The 22167-nt window shown below is 43.1% G+C and overlaps 1 protein-coding gene across 5 annotated transcripts in view; it reads left to right on the forward strand.

The window, feature by feature from the left end:
* PLCB4 (phospholipase C beta 4) overlaps positions 1–22167 on the forward strand; it is a 382360-nt gene that overhangs the window by 257468 nt on the left and 102725 nt on the right. For all 5 annotated transcript variants that reach the window (XM_036322572.1, XM_036322576.1, XM_036322574.1 and 2 more), the window contains 3 exons: positions 12613–12693; positions 13480–13539; positions 14777–14920. In XM_036322572.1, the coding sequence (XP_036178465.1) occupies positions 12613–12693; positions 13480–13539; positions 14777–14920 (285 nt within the window). The remainder of the gene's footprint in view (positions 1–12612; positions 12694–13479; positions 13540–14776; positions 14921–22167) is intronic.

Raw genomic sequence — 22167 nt, forward strand, 5'->3', positions numbered from 1 at the left:
GTTGACTGTGTTCTTCTTTCTTTAAGCTGAGAGGTAGTTGCCAAATATCTTAGGAATAATTTCTTCAAGTGCTTATGGCAAGTATCAGGGAGCCTGTCCCAATATTTTGCTACAACACAGGAGTCCTCTCAGAATCTGAGCAGCTAGGGCTGGCCTCAGAATGTCCTGATAGGAGAGGGACAAAGAGACAGCCACTGAGTTTGGCATCTCACACTGGCAGACTTTAAAAGTTAAGTCCCAATGATTTAAGGTCTTTATCTGGAAGTAAAAGAGAAAGTGGGAATTCATAACTATTGATGACCATAAACTAAGCCATTGGAAGCATAAAGTTTGACTCTCTCAGGTGGCTCGCCCTCGCACTTCCTTCCTCCCCCAAATCCAAAGCCTTGTTGAGCTGACCACATTCCCACACAGCCAAGGATGTGTCAGAGAAGTTGTTAATAAGAAGCGCCATCAGGCCCACTTTCGGTTGCTTTTAAAATAAAGCCTGAAAAATCGGGAAAGCTGATGTGCTTTGCTCTTGTTGCTGCTTTTCAGTAGACTCTTCCAAGCCAGGCCTCTTGGAAAGTTAATATTCTGTATTTCTGAGCTGAGAATAGAATGAAATGAGTGGATTTAAACTTTCCACTTGATACCAGAATAAGGGTTCTCTGTACCTCACAGTCATGGCTGAAATGAGAGCTTTAAATGCTCCTGGTTGGTGATTGAGAGCAGACATTGTCATTTCTGTTTCTCTGGCATTTAGAACTCAAGATGAACAGTGGGCCTAGCAACTATAAAAGTTGCTGAATGACTCACTTGATTGTCCCCTCACCCTCAGAGAGTGATCTGCCATGTCAGGGAGGTTCAGGGCAGAGCAGGCAACTCAGAGATTACCTCCTCGGGTCACTACTGCTTGCTATGCTCAGGCTCACCATGCCCATGAAGAAGGAAGAGGCTAAGCTGTTCTGATGGCTCCCCGGTGCCTGATGTACAGACTGAGGCTGGCCTGGGCAGAGAAGAATAGGCACAACCAGACCTCCCCAAACTTTTAGCGAGTCTAATGCAATAGTAATTTATAATCTATGGGTCTCCCTTATGCACAGACTCTCCAGTTTGCATTCTAGACCAGAAGTAATCAGTGTACAGTGGCACCAATGCTCATCACAAGCATCCATGTAACAGAAATGTTCTTTCTGCTGCAGTGTCCATGTGGCTCTGCCACTTATTATGTGTCCTCTTGGGTGACTTGGTCACCTCAGTTAGGGTCAGTTTCATCATCTGTAAGGTAGGGATGGTGGTATTTTTCTCACTTGTTTCTTGGATGATTAATACTAGCAACATTCGTCATAATTACTATTACTGTGTTATTATATTAATAATTAATAGTTTCTTGGGTTCATATTATGCATCAAGCACTCTCATGCCCAGAGGTAACCTGTGAGATCGGTATTATTGTTGATGTTGTTATTCCTGCTTTTGGAATGAAGAAATAAGCTCAAATAAGCTGGTAAGTAACCAGTCACATCTGGATCAGGTCTGCCTGACCCTGAAACTATTGGAGAACACCCAATAGTTTCTTGGGTTTATGAAATGGTTTTTGTGCTTATTTATAAGTGTTTCTTCCACAGCCCACAGGGAGCTGTAATGCAGAAGTATGTATTATTAGATAAAATGAATAGCACAGGGATATAGACTGAAAGGAGAAAAAAAGATGAAAGCACATCAAATTACAGGCAAGATGGACAGGCAGCCCCTCTGTGGGTAGCAAGAATGTCCCATAAGTGGAAATAAATGAGCTGCAGATTGGCCACTTGTGATCTTGGTAGCAAAGCAGTGTAGGCACGAGAAACAGTTTGGGGACTTGCAGTGTCTGTCAGGTTGCAAGGAAAACGACAGATCAGGAAAAACACCTTTTCTTAGCCCTAAGATCTGAGAAAAAATTCTGACACAGTGTATGAGGTAGTGAAAAACACCACTCCTAACAACCCAGTAACTAAGACAGTCTGCGCATTGGAGGGAATCCTCCAGAAATGCAGCAATTAGAGCTAAAACATCCCGAAGCCCTTCTAATCCTAGTGATGGTTACTGGCATCCAGTGACAAGAACAGCAAAGCCTTCTTCAGACGTGACTGCCAGGCAGCTCCTGGGCCCACTGCCTCACAATGTCACTGTGTCATTTATGGTCTCAGAGCAGGTGTGACTCAAATGTGCACTTCAGTGTAGAGAACAATCCCAGCACTGCCCCATCAGCTACACAGTACTGGGTGAGGCCTTCATTCCCATGCCTCGATGGCCTTCTCTGTGAAATGGGAAGAATAATAGTACCCCCCTCACAGGGGTGTTGGGAGGTTGGTAAGTTAATGTGTACAGAGTGCTCAGAGCCCTGCCTGGCACTTAGTAAACACTGTGCCCGTTGGCTGGTAACAGCTGGTGCAGTGGTTCAGAAGCAGACCTTTGGCATTGCTCTTCAGGAAGCTAGATCTAGAACTAGAATCCCTTGTGGGTTCTGGTTGAGCATTATAGGGGGGGAGGGGGGGTCTATATTAAATTGGGTTTATAGCTTAACCCAATAAGGACCTCTGTTCAAAGAATGAAAGGCAAAAGAAAGGGATGCAAAAGTTGCAAGTGCTTCTGTGTTGTGTGCAAGTTTCTTCACAAGGTAAATAGCGAATAAGGAGGGTCCAGGATACCAAGGTCATGGCCACGGCCATGGCCAGTGCCCTTCTGCTCCTCTTCAGAAGGACAGCTGAGAAGCCCTGTGTCAGTCATCTCACGGGGGTCTGTAAATAGAAGGGAGATTGACAAATGGAATGAACATTCTGGATCCTCCCAAGGGGAAACCATACCCATGAGGGGAAAAGCAACTTCAGGACCTGCGCCCATCTGTTACAGCAGTCCATAAATCATCCTGACGGCAGAGTGTCATCACCAAGGGCTTTAGTTTTAACTTGAAAAAAATGTTGCTATTCGGACTGGAAAGTTTGTGTAAAGAATCCAAAAGGTTCTGCTAAACAGAGTTTAGCCAATTCCTCTGGAATGAAGAGCTGAAATAAATAGGCCACGAGGCACCTCTTGGGCTGTTAGCTTCCAGGATCTGATGGAAGCAGGAGCTCTGGGATCTGTAGGTTAACTGTCTCCCAGACACCACCTGCCTGCCCAGTCCTGAGGCCACACCAGACACGTCTGGTTTGGTGGGAGTGGTTTATAATGTTACTGAGACTTGATAAAACCCCTGGGGCCTTTTCCTAACTGAGACTTCACTTGTCTCTCTCCAACCTTCACAAGGTCCTTTTCTCTTCCACTCAATTCTTATCAAACCAGGAAAGGAGCCCCATGTTTACCCAGAGATGGGGCCTGCCAAAGCAGTGTTCATTTACTGACAATCCCAAAATCCGTTGGTGATAGGCGGAGGGGAACCGGATCTGTCAAGGTTGACAGAGTAGAACAGACACAGGCTTTGGTGTCAGAGAAACCTGTTTGAATCCCAGGTCTGTTCCTTATCAACTATGGCTTTAAAGAATTTACTCTCCTTCAAAAAAATTTTAATCCCTAAAACTGCCTTGTCCAATACAGTAATGACTAACCACATGTGACTATTAAAGTGAAATGAATGAAAATTAAAAATGCACCCCATCTGTTGCATTAGGCACATTTCAAGTGCATCATCAGCCCCATGGGGCTCTCATAGCTACCATGTTGGGCTGCACCCATCTGGCATAGTTACATCATCCTGAAAAATCTACTGGACGGTGCCGATCTGGTCCAAAATCTTGCAGGGCTACCATGAGATTTAGTGTTTGTGAAATGCCTGGCACAATACCCCTCAAATAATAATTGGGATGTTTTCTTGTAACTATTCAACTTCCTCAGCATTGACCTTGTCCCCAGTACTGAGGCCTGGGGACCTCAGTTGTGATCATTTTGATAGCCTGTGAGGTTGGCATCAGTTTTCCTAGTTTAAAATGGGAAAAAGGAAGCTTGGTGAGGTTCTCCAGCAGATGCCTGGTGAGGAGGCTGGCATTCGAGCCCAGGAACTATAAACCACAAGGTCTGGACCTGGTGTCCCTTGGAGGATCCTATTTCTCAGAAAGCAGGAGTGTTGTGATGGACTGTGAAACTCCTCAAGCATTTCACTCCCGTCTACGTCCTGATCTACTCAGGCAGTCACAAGCACAAAGGAGCCTCTCAACAGCTAGCGTTTAAACAAAGTGCAGTTAATGCGTTTACTAGCTAGTCCAAAATCCCTGTCCCTAGCTGGTTGTTAGGCTTGGCTATCCCCTGTTTGATGATGCTGTAGAAAAATAAAGTCATTCACAATGAATGTGGGTGACGGTGGTAGAGAAAGGGTAAGAAATAACCACAAATCAAAAAAATGAAATCAATTACCTATCATCTAGAAACCCCACCCAAATACTTTCCTTGTCTTCTGTCAGCATATTCTGCTTGCCAGGTTCTCTGCCATTCCTTATAACAAGAAACGGGACTCAATTTTATTTAACCAAATGTCTTTTAAAGTTGAAATAAAGGGGGAAAATGTAGTCTGTCATTTTGAAAGGAGCTTGGATCTTTGAAAGATAGATTGTGATGCTGAAGAGTGTTGAAGTAGCACGTGTTAGGGCAAGTGTCTCAGGAAGCCCATAGTGGCCCAGGCCCCTCAGCACAGGGACCCTGGAGGCACAAGTACCTTCTAGCTACAGTGATTCCAGAAAAAGTGAGTTTTCTAGTCTCTCTCAAACAAAATGCTCCCCTGACCCCCAACTTGTCTATAGTTTCACCAAAGGAGTACCTGTCCCTTTCATCTCCTTTGTCCCAGTGGCCTGAGGAAAGGTAGGTTGGGCTGGATGAGTGAACTAGATAGACCGTAAGCTCTAAAGTGTGACTGTGACAAATTTTCACTGAGTCATCTGAGAACTGAAATTCTGAGCCCCCTGGAAGAAGTTCCTTACCAGAGGGTTCAGTTACCGTTTGTTCATGGAAAACACAGATTTGCAAAGGAAAAGGAGCCCGCTCCCTTTTATGCTCTCCCTTGCCCTGCCAAGTCTGGAAGAAGATTTCCAGACAAGGGGACTTATTGCCTCAGCATGGTCACTGGGCCACAGCCCAAGTTGTGGTCGGTAGGTATCTGTGTGAAATTTAAAACTGCTGTTAGGTAAAGGAAAACACACAAAAAGAATAGAGACTCTGTGTCTTTGCTCACCAGAGAGTCAGGTCCTTCTGTTTGTTAGTGGGGGTGGAGGGAAACCTAAACAGGTTGTGTTTCAGCTCCTTGCAGCTGATTGGCACAGACCCTCAGATTTGCTCTCTGATTTTCATGGGTAGTTTGAACACATTTGGTCTGAGAATATTCCAGTCACAGTTGACAAGCTCATGGTGGGCTTTGTTGGAAACCTTGCACGGAGAATTGCTCAGAACTTCTTAAAGGTCTCACTGGGGAATTTCTTTTCTGGCAATTGCCCCTCCTAACATCTGATCTGTTTCCTCTATGAACTATATGGGCACCTGGTAATAGTATCTTTTCCCTTTTTGCTTTTGTTGCTAGAAAACCTAGAGCTGAATTGACATCCTATTTTCACTGTGTGGGGCCTTACGACAAGCATTTCTGAAAGCTTCTTTTACCCTTTCCTTACTTTGCTATTTTGCCTTATTTTTCATCTCCTTGCCCAGAGTTCTTATCCCATGTCAAAAATTACTTCTTTGTAATGTATTCAAACAGTGTTCCTGGTCCAGTAAGGATTCCCAGGAGGTGCCTCAGAGCCATACCCAACCTCTAAGATAAACTCGTATGAATTTGAAACTGGTGCACCTTCCTCCCAGAAGAGAACCTCAACAAATTGTTTTTGTATGTGTGTATCTGTGCTTGCCAGCCCTCCAAGGACTGACCCTGATGGGTTTTGGGCCTGGTACAACCCCATGGACTTGAGTAACTTCTTGCTTATGTTTTACATACTGGCCTGGTATGAATTTTTTTTTTTTTAAATTCATTTCATTTCTCAGTGCATGAATTTAGTTTCAATGTGCCTTTGACAGGCTAGGTGCTTGGAACACAAATGTGTACCAGAAAGTTTCAAGGACTGTGCCCCTTAAAGGGGTTATACTCTAGTGTGTGAGTCAAGTGATACATCAGTAAACAAAGAAATAAAATAATTAAAGACTGTTCAGTGCAAGGAAGGACATAATCAGGATAATATAATAGAGAATACGATGAGAGACCTATTGAGGAGGTCAAAAAAAGCTCTTTTGAGGGGGGATACTTGAGGCATGACCAATAGGGTGAAGAGGAGCCAGCTAATGCTAACGGCACTGGGAAGAGACTTCTGGACTGGCAGAACTGCAAGTGTAAAAGCCTTGAGGCTAGAAAGAACTTGAGAAGTTCAAAGAGAAGGGTTCTGATGATTGTAGTGAACAAAGATCAGAAAGCAGAATCAGATAAGCTCTCTAGCAGCTATATCATAAAGGACCTTTCAGGCCATGGAAAGGAGTTGGGGTTTTATCTAAATACTAGAGGCCCGGTGCACAAAAATTTGTGCACTGGAGGGTACAGGGGGTGTCCCTCAGCCCAGCCTGTGCCCTCTCACAGTCTGGGACCCCTCGGGAGATAACGACCTGCTGGCTTAGGCCCGCTTCCGGGTGGCAGAGGGCAGGCCCAATCCCTAGGTGCAGCCCCTGGTCAGGCTCAGAGCAGGGCCGATTGGGGAGTTGGGGCGCCACCCCCTGTCATGCAAAGAGCAGGGCGGATGGGGAGGTTGTGATGCCACCCCCAGTCACGCTCAGGGTAGGGCCAATTGGGGAGTTGGGGCGCTGACCCTGTCATACTCAAGGCAGGGTCGATGGGAAGGTTGCAGCGCCACCCCCTGTCACGAACAGAGCAGGGCCAATCAGGGGGTTGGGGCGCTGCCCCCTGTCATGCACAGAGCAGGGCCCATCAGGGGGTTGGGGCTCCTTACCCTGTCACACACAGAGCAGGGCTAATCAAGGGGTTGGGGAACTACCCCCTGTCATGCACAGAGCAGGGCCGATAAGAGGGTTGGGGAGCTCCCCCGTCACGCACAGAGTAGGGCTGATAGGGGAGTTGGGGCACCGCCCGCTGTCACCCACAGAGCAGGGCTGGTCAGGGAGTTAGGGCACTCCCCTCTGTCACACTCAGGGCAGGGCCGATGGGGAGGTTGCGGCTCCACCCCGTCACACACAGAGCAGGGCCCGTGGGGGGGTTGGGGCGCTACACCCTGTCACACACAGAGCAGGGCCGATCAGGGGGTTGGGGAGCTCCCCCCTATCAGGCACAGAGCAGGGCCGATCAGGGGTTGGGGCGCCTTCCCCTGTCACGAACAGAGCAGGGCAGATAGGGAGGTTGTGGTCCCGCCCCCTGTCACACACAGAGCCTCAGGGCAATTATGGGGTTTGGGCGCTGACCCCTGTCACGCTGCTCCAGGGGCCAGGAGGCCTCACGGCTCCGCTGATCCCAGTGCTGGGAGGCCTCGTGGCTCCACTTGACACAGGGACAGTGAGACCTCGCTGCTCTGCTGATCCTGGTGCTGGGAAGCATATTACCCTTTTACTATATAGGATAGAGACTTGATGCACTGGTGGGGGCTGGCTGGTTTGCCCTGAAGGGTGTCCTGGATCAGGGTGGGGGTCCCTCTTGGGTGCCTGGCCAGCCTGGATGAGGGGATCATGGCTGTTTGCAGCTGGTCACACCCCTTCAGGGTTGGGGTCCCCACTCGGGTGCCTGGCCAGCCTGGATGAGGGGATGATGGCTGTTTGCAGTTGGTCACACCCCCTTCAGGGTGGGGGTCCCCACTGGGGTGCCTGGCCAGCCTGGATGAGGGGATGATGGCTGTTTGCAGCTGGTCACACTCCCTTCAGGTTAGGGGTCCCCACTGGGGTGCCTGGCCAGTCTGGGTGAGGGGCTGAGGGCTGTTTTCAGGCTGGCGGGTGCCTGAAGCTCCCAACCTCTCCTTTTTTTCTTTTTTTTTATTCTGGAATTTATTTACCTTCTATGGCTGTCACTGGAACTGAGAGCCGGCTTTAGCTCTGAGGCTCAGCTCCAGCTCTGAGACCTCGGCTGCTGAAAGCAGGTATCTGGTTTGTTTGGCTTCTATAATTGAAACACTGTTGCAACTCCAGCTCGGCAGGCTGGCTAAAAGCATGGGGTTTGTTTAGCTTCTATAATTGCAACATTGTTTCTTAGAGTGCAAGCTCAGAGCCCAGCACCAGCAAGCAAGCCTCCTGTTCGCTTCAGCTGCCTGGCTGCCGGCCGCCATCTTGGTTGGCAGTTAATTTGCATATCGCCCTGATTAGCCAATGGGAAGCGTGTCGGAGGTATGGTTAATTACCATGTTTGTCTATTATTAGATAGGATGAGGGGAATTATTTGCATGGTTTTAATGAACTGACTAAAAGTTTAAAGAATCAATCTGGCTGCTGTGGAAAGAATGTACGTAGTAAGATCAATACATGGGAGAGAGAATGATAGTTTGCACCAAGGTGGTAGTGATGGTAGAGATGGAATAAAATACATATGAAAACTACTGTGAAGATAGACTTGTTACTGGAAGTGTAAAGGGATGATGAAGGAAGTCAAGGATGACTTAGTTTCAATAAATGGGTAGATACTAGTGATATGTATTAAGCTAAGAAAGTCTTGTGATAGAGAGGCTTGGAGAGAGAGAGAGGAATAAATACTTCAGTTATGAACATATTAATTTTGAAACATCTGGGTAGAGATGTCATATAGAGAATTAGCTGTCTGAATTTTGAACTTGGAGAGGACTTGGTTTGTATTATAAATTTGGGAGTCATCAACAAATCCCATGAGGTCAAATGAAAGTAGAAGCACAGTAGAAATGAGAATTCCCAGAACCAAATCCTAGGGAACATATAGCAGTTGGGTAGAGAAGGAAAGAAGATTAAAGGAGTGGAACACAATCAGGATGACAAGATTGGAGTGTTTCAAGAAGAAGGGAATAGTCAACTGCTTAGAGATCAAATGAGGTAAGAAAAGTGTGTATTGCATTTGGCTTTGAGAAAGTCATGGTGAACTTGGCCAGAGAAGTTTTACAGGAAATGGAAGACAGATGGAATTGGTCAAAGATGGTATAGAAGAGAGGTAATGGAAACAGGGGATATAGACACATCTTTTTCAAGATCTTATGCCCTAACATGGATTGGAGACATGAGGTAGTAAATGAAGGATGAAGTGGGAATAGCTAGAACATATTTGTGTACTGTCAGAAATTACCTAATAGAAAAAAATGATGTGTGTTGGGTGGTGATAAAGGACTGACATTTTTTTGTGGGTGAAAGAGGATGGAATCTGGAAGAGGATTGAACCTGGAGCAGAAGTGGAAGGATTAACTTTTGTTGGCAGAAAGCATGCTTCATTAGGAAGGAAGAAGGAGAAAAGTTCTCATCTGATGGGTTTCCTTTACTCAGTAAACCATAGTAATTAGCTGCAGTGAATTAGTCCTTTCAAAGAGTAAGGAACCTCTTCAGAAAGAGTTAAAAGTAGAAAGTCATTGTTGACTATCCATTTGAAGCTTGTAATTTTCCAAATTAATTATTATTTTATTTTTTAATTATAGCTGACATTCAAAATTATATTAGTTTCAGGTGTACAGCACAGTGCTTAGGCATTTATATAACTTATGAAGTAATCTCCCTGGTAAGTCTAGTACTCTCTTGACACCATACATAGTCATTACAATATTATTGAATATATTCCCTATGCTGTAATCTTGAATTTAAACTAAATCCAGACAATCCAGTTTTTTTTTTTTATTTTCTTTATCACGTTCAGTGATAAAATATGGATAGGATAGACTCTTAGTTTTTTGGCCAACAAAACAGAAAATGAAGCAGAGGAGTTGAGGGTATTTGTGAGGAAGTGATTGTACTATTGGATCATGGAAATAAACTAGACAGGGACAGAAGTAAAAAGAGAGGTCTAATGGTAAGTAAGAGATTGGGAGGGTTAATGAATAGGAAGCATCAAAGAAGTCAGATAATGGAAAATGAGGACTGTCAAGCGATGTGCTGGAAGGATCATATGATATGGTCCAAGAGTGGGATGTTAGGAATCAAAATTACAAGGTGGTGTTGATATGCTCTTTGGGTATTGCGTTACTGAAAGAGGAAGAAAGAAAAAAATCATTATTCATTATTTCAGTTAAAGTGGCCAAGAAACTGAAAGTTCTACCTCAAAATAAGTTGGGAACCCATTCTTGTTCATTGTATATATTTCATGGATCATTTCAAGTCGTAATTTGGAATTGGATAGGGTACACATAAATTAATAATGATGGTAGCTGATACATTGTGATCTTACTTTGTAAATACGAATTCAGGACATACTTTCAAACATTGGGCACTGTTAGAATAGTGCATGGGAAGTATCCTAAAATATGTTAATTCTCATAGTTCAATCAGTTGATAGTTCTCATTTCTTAACCAGCAATGATATAAGACTCCCTATGGCCTTTTGGGTTAATATTAATAGCTTTTACATGGTGGTCAGAACCCTCCTGGTCTAGTATTTATGTGCCCAGACTCACCCCCTGACACTCCCTTGATATGTTCTAAAAACACCAACTCCTTAGAAGTCCTCAGTGTCAGGACAAGCCTGCATGTCTTTACAAAGGCTGCTCCCTCAGCATGGCCTCCTGCTTTACCTGGACTACCTCTACTCGTTCTCTATGACCCACCTAAAGGGTCAACTTCTGGGTCAAGCCTTGCCTAAGAAATTGAGCCATCCAAAAGATCCACTGTGTGGATCAAAAACATCACATATTGGCAATTTCATACTGTTAGTAATTTGCTACCCCTTGCTGAATTGTAACTATGTATTAAGTACATTTACCATCTCATTGAATTCCCATAACAAGCCTGAAAGGCAGGTGTAAATACTTCCATTTATTGGACAAGGATTCTGAGATTTAGAAAGGGTCTTTCTAGAAGAAAATAAATGAAATAAATATCAGAAATGGGTTTGGATTCCAAAGACCAAGGGCATACCATGCCCCTTCCTTTATCTTATTCATTGCTATGACTGCAGTGCCTAGCTGTGCCTGGTACAGAAATATGTATGATAATTCTTCATCTGTCAGAAAGCCACCCAAACAAATGGGAAGGCTGGCTTTGTTTATGGCTTACAGGACTCTAAATTCTGTCACTGTATGATAGCCCATAGCCTTGACATTGGTTTTACCTTGAGGCATTTTGCTGCTTCCCTGGAATTTAGAAAGATATGTTTTAACAGGTGAAGCTAAGAGTCTGCTTGCCTTTAAAAATCTTAATCCTATAAGTACTCTCTGTTTCAAGACACTGCCTTGATCTGTGTTTGCCAGACAGGTTCCTTATTGCTGGAGTTGTAATAATTTAGGACAAGTTTTTTCTTATTTTTTTATTCTTTAATATGTTTTTATTGCTTTAGGGAGAAAGGAAAGGAGAAGGAAAGAGAGAAAAACATCAATGATAGAGAGAAACATAGATTGGCTGCCTTCTACATGCCCCCCACTGGGGATAGAGCCTGCAGCCTGGGCATGTGCCCTTACCAGAAATCGAACTGGAGACCTCTCTGTTCATGGGACAGCACTCAACCAACTGAGCCACATCAGCCATGGCAAGGACAAGTTTTTTTAGATTATGAGAAGATTGTGTGGATTTGTTGACACATGGTTGCCAATTCTTGGTATAATCCAGACAGAAGTCAAGAGGGCATCTGGGTTCACTACCTGAACACCCTTTTTCTCTCATTGACAAAGTATTTTCCTGTTCTTGAGTACAATGGTGATTTCTTGCCAAAGACCAGGAGTCCTTTGGCAAGTACAACATCGCTGCTCTGGGACCCTTGCATTTGGCTAGCATTCTTTCTTGATTTAAATTTTGATTCTGTAGTATTCACCAGAATTTCTGATGTCAAAGTCCACAGCACTGGTTTTCAAACGTTATTGTGCATCAAAAATCACCTGCAGGACTTGTTGGAAGAGATTTCTTAGCCCCACTCCAAAGACTGATTCAGTCCCTCTGAAGTCCTTTCTACCGTTCACTCGAGCTCCCAGGTGATGTTGATGTTGCTGGTCCTAGGACTACCCTGTGAGGAGCTCACAGTGCTTGCTGCTCAAGTCCTAATTTACAGGACACCAAACGAGGTTGGATATAACAGCAAAAATCTTGGCAGTTTTCTGAGTAGACATCTGAATACTGAATTGTGTAGACCCAAAAGAAAAAAAATGACTTTCAAAAAAATTATCTCCTGATTTTTGACATTATATTGGGTACGGCAGTGAGCCTTCTGGTGTGTGGGGGAACATGGGCTAGAACCAGGGAGTCCTTCCTTCTGGGAGCTCTTCTTCCAAGGCCTTAGAGAAACTTTCTTCCCTGTGACCTTCAGGACATGAGTATATTTTGTTCCTAAAGTTTCTATAGAGCAGGATGCTTCATGGAATGGATCAGTCTGTCATCTCGATACAAATGTGAATGAAACCATTCCATAATATTATAAGAAATGTGGTTAAGATACAAAAGGGCGATTTCTCATTTTCCCTGGTTTAGAAGCTAAAAGACACTTGCATTTTTATTAGATTCAAAATAGTGTCAGTCATGCAGATCAACATCTTTCTTTCTTTTTAACAGGAATCTTTTGTGTTTGAACCCAACTGCCTCTTCAAAGTGGATGAATTTGGCTTCTTTCTGACCTGGAAAAGCGAAGGCAAGGTATGGCCCGGGAACACCAAGTTGTTCTTTCCTGCTCTCTGGGTGAAATCATTTTATTTCTCAATGAGTACACAAGTACGTCTTGAGGGTATGGACCCATGTTTATTCATTCATTCAGGATTTTTAGAATTTGATTCCAGTGCTAGGCATTGGGAATACAGTGACGATCAGGCCATCATCCTAGCCCTCATAGATTCCAGGCTAGGAGCAAAGTCAGGCATTAAAAAAAAAGGTACAAGTCATTGAGTGTTGTGAAAGGAAAGGTCAGGCTGCTACAAGAGCTTAAGACAGGCAGGTCTGATTTAATCGTGGGAATTAGAAAGGTTTCCCAGAAAAAGCTGTTCAAGCTGAAATCTCAACGGTGCATGAAGAACACGTTCAGCTGGTCACATCGCGGGGCTTAACTCGGTGCATGGCACAGTGGACACATTTACTGAACCTTTGAGCTGCATTTAACAAAAGTAGCATTGGAGTTATATATAAGTTAGCATTATTCCCACTTAATATTTCATATACACCCATATATTTAATGATACAATGAAATTTGTCACTTTATATGTAAAAAAGCAACAGCATTTTGTAAATATTTTATAAATATTCAGAGTTGCATTCCTGTGTGTGTGTGTGTGTGTGTGTGTGAAAAAGAGTGTTTGCTACAAATTATTATTGCTCTTGTTTACTTCCTCTTCTACCTAACTCTAATCAGCATTGTCTTCACCCTGTCTGTGCCATAGGTCTAGCTAGCATAATTTAGGCTCACTGCTGTACTCTGTTCCCTCTTTTCAGGAAGGACAAGTGCTAGAATGCTCCCTCATCAACAGCATTCGGTTGGGAGCCACACCGAAGGTACCTGTGATTGGTGTTTGCTCGTCTTCTAAATGCAGACTTACTTCGAATGGAAATGGTCTCCTGACTGTTTAACCTCACACTGCCCCCCGTTACTGCCCCCAAATCACCAACTGGGAATTAAGAACAGACAGTTTAGAAATCTTCTCATCTATAACCGTTGGGTGACTTGGATTGTGTTAGTTATATGAGAAATGTTATTAACCCTTAAAAGCAAAGCCCCTGGCATGATATCAACACCAAATAAATTACTTGCAAGTCCCCCACCCTGTTTCAGCAAGCAGTGAGTGAGTCACTACTGCCCTGTGGTTGACGTGGAAATTTAAATGGTGTTGGTAGTCCCACATGTGTGCACTTGTGCGTGCGGACCTTGCCTCACCTTGAAGGATCGGTTGGCCTCTGAGAGATGGGAAAAAAAATGGCAGAGTGCATAAATCAGCCGTCTTCACAGCGACTGATTTGTTTGAATAAGAAATTGTTTGCACAGTGGTACTAGGAATTTAAAATACTTTTTTTTTCGAGAACATTCTAGCACAGTGTTTATTCACTTCTCCATAAGAGCCCTGCAGGTTTTTAGATATTCAAAACAAAATGATGTTCTAAACTTGTTTTTTTGTAAAGCTATCCTCTTTTGTGTTAGTTAACATTTCTGCTTAGCTACATTGGTGCTTCCTACTGAGTTCCTTTCAAGGACTTTAAAGACACTATTTTATTTGCTAATTGTATTTACTTGCACAGTCTTCATTCTGAACGAGGATGCTGTGCTTCTGGAGAGGAGCACACTCCTCTCTGTGTCCAGGCTAAAGGACTCAATCTCATGTTTGAATAACTCGGCTTGCTGGTCCTGGCACTGCTGTGCTTATTTGTATGAAACCTCAATGGCTGTCCCTTGGGGAGAGACCCCCATGGTCTCTGTGGACGCAGTCAAGTGCCCGTCAGAGCCTTTCCTCCCGTTGCCATATTCCAGGTCCTTCATAAAGACCCTCACACCTGGTTTTCTACATCAATGACATTCTAGTACCTTTCTTACCAAATGAGTTGTGTGGTATTAGTAGCTTTTACTGTGACAAGTTTCAGAATAATGCATTTCTGTTAGAGAAAACACACACATTTGCCCATATGTATGTATGTATGTGTGTGTATATATATATTTTAGTCAAATGTAACTTCTTTATACCTGTGTCCTCCATGCTCTGTGATCTAACACATTTCCTCTTATTTGTACATTTCTATACAGGACCCCAAAATCCTGGCTGCTCTCGAAGCTGTTGGAAAATCAGAAAATGATCTGGAAGGGCGGATAGTTTGTGTCTGCAGCGGTACAGACCTGGTGAACATCAGTTTCACTTACATGGTGGCCGAAAATCCAGACGTAACTAAGGTAGCCCCAGTGAACCAGCCTCCTTCCCTCCCCCCATACGTATATATGTGATACAGGGACTATTTTATGTATAATATAATTTTTATATATATTTTTTAAATATTTCCATTTTTAAAAACTGTTTCCATTGCCCTGCTGGAATATTGCTATAGAAAATTAGCAAAGCACAATACCCGTTGAGCATGCCGCTCATGTACATCAACAACCCAGATACCTCCTGCAGGAAATACCAGCCTGACGCCTCAAACTGGCATGTGCACAGGAATCACCTGGGATTTTGTTAAAATGCGTATTTTGATTCATTAGGTCTGAGGTGGGGACAAAATTCTCCCTTCGTAATGCGCTCTCCTAGTTGATGAGGATGCTGCTGGCTGAGAACCACAGTGTGAGTAGACAGGACCTAGATCAGCACTGCCTAGTAGAACTGTAATGCGGGCAACAGATTACATTTACCTTTGTTTAGCAGTGCTCGTCCAGCATGGCTCAGTGGTTGAGCATCGACCTGTGACCCCAGGAGGTCACAGTTCCATTCCTGGTCAGAGCACATGCCTGGGTTGTGGGCTTAATCCCCAGTAGGGAGTGTGCAGGAGGCAGCCAATCAATGATTCTCCCTCATCACTAATGTTTCTGTCTCTCTCCCTCTCCCTTCCTCTCTTGGAAATCAATAAAAAAAATTTTTTAATTGTATCTAACAACTCCAGTAAAAAAGGAACAGTGAAGTTAATTTCAATGAAATAATTTATTTAACTCAGTACATCCAACCTAGTATCATTTTAACATGAAATTGATAAAAAAAATTATTAATGACATATCTTACATTCTTCTGTTAATACTAAATCTTTGGAATGTAATGTGTGTTTTCAAATTAGCTACATTTCAAGTGCTTAGTAGCTACACATGGCTAGTGGCTACCATGATGGGCAGTGCAGGTGTGGTTGTTTAAGATATCTAGGCTTATCCCCAATAAGTTATTAAACTATTGGGTTATGACCCATCTTTTAACTCCATAGTCAGCATGTCATTGCCCTGGCAAGCGAGTGTGTCAAAGAGATTTTGGTTAATGAAATAGACAGCTTCAAATTTAAGTTACTTTTCTGCAAGTTATTTGTTTTCAAGGTGTTTTACCCCTGAACAAAGCTCCCATTATCTTTCTATGTGTGTGAAGAGGCCTAAGCCTTTGCTATCCCATTACTGAGACCTGGGTTTGGGGGATGCAGGAGGCATCTCATTTTCCTGTTAATATTACAAGCAGAGACTCAGTTCAGAGAGGAATGATAAAGGCCATCATTAGAAACATCAAAGTGTTGAACAAGAAGGGAATGTACGTAAGATTATTGGAGGAAACTGAAATTAGAAGACTTAACCCTGGACCCAGCGTTAATTGGTGGCAGAGTTGAGTTCTGCAGATTCTGAGTGTGGGCCACAGCCCAGCAGCAGGGGCTTCACCCCAGTAAAGTCGCAAGCCCACCAGGCGCATTGATCCAGAATCTTCGTGTGACTCCTAAGTGCAGTGGGTTCTGAGACGCTCCTGGCTGGCCTCTTATCTTTGGAGCAGGAATGGATGCTCCATGTGACCTCAGAGCCTTGGCTTGTGGTGGTTTTGCTGGCGTGGTGCTGTTGTTCCAGGTCCCCTGCTTTGGGAGAATAGGTTTTGCAGTGCCTTCAGGTTCTTTTATTATTTTGCTCAGATCGACACTTAGTCTGAATGGTTTCTGGAACCCTGCTGATCTAAACAAACATTGTTCCTGCTACTTGTAGTTCATGCCTGCATCTGTGCTGTGGAGGCCTTTTTAGTTGCTATTTGCCATAGCAACATTCAGTCCTAGAAGTCCATGCTGACAACCACGAAAAAAGGCTTGTTACTCACATCCAGATATTTAGCCACCTGAAATTTTGCAAAATGACACTTCTGTAGACCTGTTTCCTGGCTTTTGTCAACTCGTCATATTACAAAAAAAAACCAGTATGACTAGATATAAGCATAAGAATATGGGTTTTGGGACCAGGTTAACTGGGCTCTAAACCTTGCTCTTCAGCTGTGTGACTTAGACACACATTTTGCCTCTGTGCTTCATTTTCTTGGACGATGAAGTAGGAATAATACCCAAATCTCTGCTCTTAGGATTGTGTTTATTACATGGAAAGTGCTCCCTGCACTGTCTTTCTCATGTGTTAGCTGTATGATCACAGAGCCACAGAACTTTAGAGCTGGAAATGGAACTCTTCATTTTTCAGATGAGGAGATGAAGTCAAAGGGTTAAAAGAACTTATGTAAGACTACACAGCAGGGTTGGCCAAAGTACAGCCTAAAAGTAGGCCTTCTGATTTTCACATGATGCTATGCACTCCAATCATGCCCAAAGCCAGTCCCATCCTGGGAAGATGGCTCCATTCAGTAAATCCCATAACTTTCATGCCTTCCCTGGTTTGATTGCGATCAGTCTTGGTACATTTGTTTAGGAACCATATTCTGAAATCTGTACTCATGAGTCGGTAGTATATGTATGTATGTTGGAGGCAGGGGGTATATACTTAAAGATAAGATTTTTTTCTAGTGTCAATTCCACTGAAATTTAAGATTAGCTAGCCAAAAAAGTAAGGACTATAAAATAATTCTGTATTGGATTTTCATTTCAAACTCAATACTCTGTAAGCCTGCTCTTATTGAAGAAATGAAAAGTTTCAGTTCCTGGGAACTGTTCCTAGAAATTTTATATTTTATTAACATGTGATGTATAAGTATAAATCTCACTATCCAAACTAGATAGGCCATATTAGAGCATGCCCTATTGGTTGATGGACACTTGATGAAGATACTGAAAATTTTTTCAGTATGTACACATGTATGTGGATAACCTTGCCCACTTCCTGGTTTTCAAACGTACCTGTATTTTTTTTTAAATATATTTTTATTGATTTCAGAGAGGAAGGGAGAGGGAGAGAGAGATAGAAACATCAGCGATGAGAGAGAATCATTGATCGGCTGCCTCCAGTATGCCCCCCACTGGGGATCGAGCCCGCAACCTAGGCATGTGCCCTTGATCAGAATCAAACCCAGTACCCTTCAGTCCACAAGCCAATGCTCTATCCACCGAGCCAAACCAGCCAGGGCTAGAATCTAGCTGCTTTTCACCACCGCCATGAGCACAATCCAGCAAGTATTATTTCTCCCCTGACCGTGGCCTGACTCTTTAAGTCTAGTCTCAAAACAGCAGCTGGAGCCATGTTATTAAAATGTAATCCAGATCACATCACTCCACTGCTCAAAACCCTCCACAGCTAATGAGGCCTTGCAAGAAGTGATTCTTATTTCTTTTCCCTTCTATCTTTATCTCCCTTTTCCTCCTTGTATTTCCTTCTAACCTCAGGGACTTTGCACGTGCTGTTCCTTTTGCCTGGTACATACTCTTTCCCCAGTATGTTTTCTCCCTCACATTTTCTCAGAACTCTGCTGAATATCACTTTAGTGGGAACTCCCCATCTCCCCACCTTCCCCACTCCCAGCACTTCCTAACTCCTTATCCTGCTTTATTTTTCTTCATAGCTTTGACCACTGTTATATACCATATACTTATCCGTTGTCTTCTTCCCTCCACATGACGGAGAGCAATGTTTTTGTCACTTGCTTCATCCCCAACATCGAGAACGGTCAATGCTCAACATTTAATAAGTGCTTAATGGATACCTGTTTTATTGAGCTCTTTATGTTGACTGAGTCAACAAATTCTAACCCAGGTGATGAATATGTATAACCCTTAGTGCTGTACACCTCAAGTTTTTTACAGCTTAGCTCTCAGAAAGCTAAGAAGGTGATCTTTGGACAAGAAGAATGAGAACATGTGAGTTAGCGACAGTCAGAAAGGCCTGGGATTCCACGGTGTTATTTTTAGAGTCAGTTTTCAGGATGCAGTGGGACAGCTGCTGAGAACCAGGACAAGACTGGAGGCTTTAACCCTGGTGTCTTGGCCTCTTTCCAATTTAGATCATTATTTTCTGCTTACCTAAATTCTTCCTGTCACTTCAGTTACAAAACTTAGCTCTCATTTCCTCTCCTTAAACCCTCTGTTAAAGGGACTTGCTAACAAATTGCTGGCACTTTTTCCTCAAACACATTGTGCCTGTGGGGAATAGCTGAGTCTCATTGGTCATGTGGCTTAAAACACCTATGAATAAAAGCAGCCACAAGAAAAGGCATTTTCCAATTTTTTTGTAAGCTGTGATGTAGCTTTTTTTTTTTTTCTGGGCCCATGCTTATCTCTTTGCCCTCTGTTACCATAAACTGTGCAAATAATAGTGAACATGTTAACTTCCTTTAGTTAGAAAAGCAACTCAGTTTCTCCCATGTATTTGTTCTATCTCAGAATGCAACTCGCTTTGACAGTTTCGGTCTCTGGGGAGCTAAAAGGGGTTCAGATGTTTTTCATGAAGTTACAGCTGGCCCTGCACAGCAAGCTGGAATCAGTCACAGTCCATAAGCCTGAAATGTAATGCTCATTTACAATATCCGCAAATAAGTCTGTTATTTTATACCAAGTTGCATTTCCTTTTGATGACAAAAATAAGCTGCCAATAAGAGTATCAAAATGCAAAGGTTTGAATTGAGTTTAGGCGATTTCCAGACTCCTCATTCTACTTTATGCAGGTTTTAAATATTTGGGAAACTGTATAATTATGCTTTGTAACCAAGTAAGTCATCACTTAAGTGCATGAATAACTACTATAGAAATTAAATTACAAAAATGTTGTGTGTTCTTTTTGTATACAAGAAAGATAAAGTCGGGTAGTTTATTACAGATAATGAATTCTTACTTTAGTATATTGGGCTGAATGTCAAAATCGCTTTGCTATTGAGTGAAAGGCTTACTGTAATGGTTCTTGGAGAAGGGATTTATTCTTTGTTTTGTTGAAAAACAATTAAGTTCATGCCTGGCCATCATGGCTCAGTGGATGAGCATTGACCGATGAACCAGGAGTTCAGGGTTTGATCCCCGGTCATGCCAGATGCCTGGGTTATGGGCTCGAACCCCAGTAGGGGGCATGCAGGAGGCTGCCCATCAATGATTCTCTTATCATTGATGTTTATCTCTCTCTTTCCCTTTCCCTTCCTTTCTGAAATAAACTATATTTTAAAAAGAAAAGAAAAATAATCAGGTTCACTATTTAGTCAATCCCTCCTACTGGCTTTGCTAACACCCTGCAGAGCCTTCCTCTCCTCAACCAATTCCTCTGCGCATAGTCAAGCATGCAGCTACTCAAGGAGATCAGACCAGAGGCCTCACCAAAAGCTTCTTAAAGAGGCAAATTCTCTCTGCTGGCATTTTGGGAAAATCTGAAATTCTGAGGGGAGAGCCTGATGAATCTGATATTCTGGGTGTGGAACCTCACGAATCTGAAATTCTAGGGGTGGAGTCCAGTAATCTGTGTTAACTAGCAGGTTATTCACCCAGGTAATTCTGATGCTGGATGAAGTTTGAGTCCCATTGCCTTAGCATACAAATGGATTTAGTCCAAATAGCACAACAATTTTGAACCAAAACAAATTTTTTAAAAATATATTTTATTGATTTTTTACAGAGAGGAAGAGAGAGGGATAGAGAGTTAGAAACATCGATGAGAGAGAAACATCGATCAGCTGCCTCCTGCACACTTCCTACTGGGGATGTGTCCGCAACCAAGGTACATGCCCTTGACCGGAATTGAACCTGGGACCTTTCAGTCCGCAGGCTGATGCACTATCCACTGAGCTAAACCAGTTAGGGCCCAAAACAAATTTTTACCAAATTGATTGACTGCAGCATACAGGGAAATCTCTAGACCTGTATATTTCACCAGCCTAGCCGTTGATTAGAATTCACTAAGTAAAAACACAAAAAGCACTATTTAAAAGAATGTTTCCATGACTCTAGAGATAGGTTTGTTCCATGCACACTCAAGTTTGAGAACCATTGCCCTGCAAAAAAGGTCAGTAGGAGCGTTTATATCCTGCTTCCCTGGCAGAAGCCTTGAAGAACTTACAGTAACTTCCCCATCTGCTGCCCTGGCTCCCCTGAGCCAATGCCTGCTAGATGCTAATTAGCTGAATATAAATCTGAATTTCCCATCTCTCATCCCATCCCCAATAGCCCTCAGTTTTTTGGAGGCTCAAGTTTGGGATGGTGTACGTGTGTTAATAGTGTGTGTGTGTGTGTGTGTGTGTGTGTGTGTGTGTGTGTGTTTCCAAGTCTGAAAGTTAACATTTTCTTGTTTCATTTTGGTTTCCTTTCAAATGTTCTGAATTCGTGTGAAAAAAATCAGTGAGGGGTCATAAAACACTTTCTTTATGAAGGACAGAGCTATGAATCAAAGCAGAGGAGTGGTTGTGAGTTCATAAGTTCATAAACACTGGCCCACCCAGGTGTTTTCTTGCCAAATAGAGATAACGTGGTTCATATGTTTATTTGCTGGCTTGAATGGAGAGACCATCCAACTCTCTGTCTTGGGAGGGCTGTGTTCATCAGTGAGTCTGTGGAGTGGGTGAAACTTGTCTCCTTGGCCTCCCACAACCACCTTTCATCTCTCTTGCTGCCTTGGTTCTCAACCTACTCTTGCAACACCATCTGTCCCAGAATCTAGTACTTCAGTGTCTCATCCATGGTGGCAGGCACTCTCTGAATTCTGAAATTATTTCTTTATCTTTGTAGCACCAAAAGCTGTCATTCCTTTAGACCAGAAGTTGGGAACTCAGATGCCTGCAGGTAGATGATGTGAATATGAAAAAGTGACAGGAGAAGACAAGAAGGAGGCTGTGTAGACTGAGTGAGTTGAGTGTCCATACCCATAGACATAACCATGGGGGTGCGTGGCCCAGGGTAGAGGGAGAATAACATCCACTTACTTCCAGCCGATTTTCCAGCTATGTGAACATGCACCTCAGGTTGCTAACTTGGTGGTAGCAGTGCTTTTTCCATGAGATACTGGAGATCTGGATTTTTTACATGAAATCTCCTGATATGAAAAGGTTGATAGATATATTCGTCTCTTAAATACTTGTGTGCCAAATGACAAGCCTGCCTGTGGATCAGCCAGTATAGAGTATGAATGCACTTTACTAAGGTGAATGCTAATATCTACTTAATGTGTTCACCTCATTGTCATTTTAAACAAAATACCTGTTTCTTCCTTTTTTAATTTCCTTTAGTTCTTCATCCAAGAGTTATTTTTTGATGAATTCTAAACTTGGACAAATCATTTTCACTATATGGGCCTTT

This window comes from Myotis myotis, unplaced genomic scaffold, assembly GCF_014108235.1.
Source record: "Myotis myotis isolate mMyoMyo1 unplaced genomic scaffold, mMyoMyo1.p scaffold_m19_p_9, whole genome shotgun sequence".
Classification (NCBI taxonomy): Eukaryota; Metazoa; Chordata; class Mammalia; order Chiroptera; family Vespertilionidae; genus Myotis; species Myotis myotis.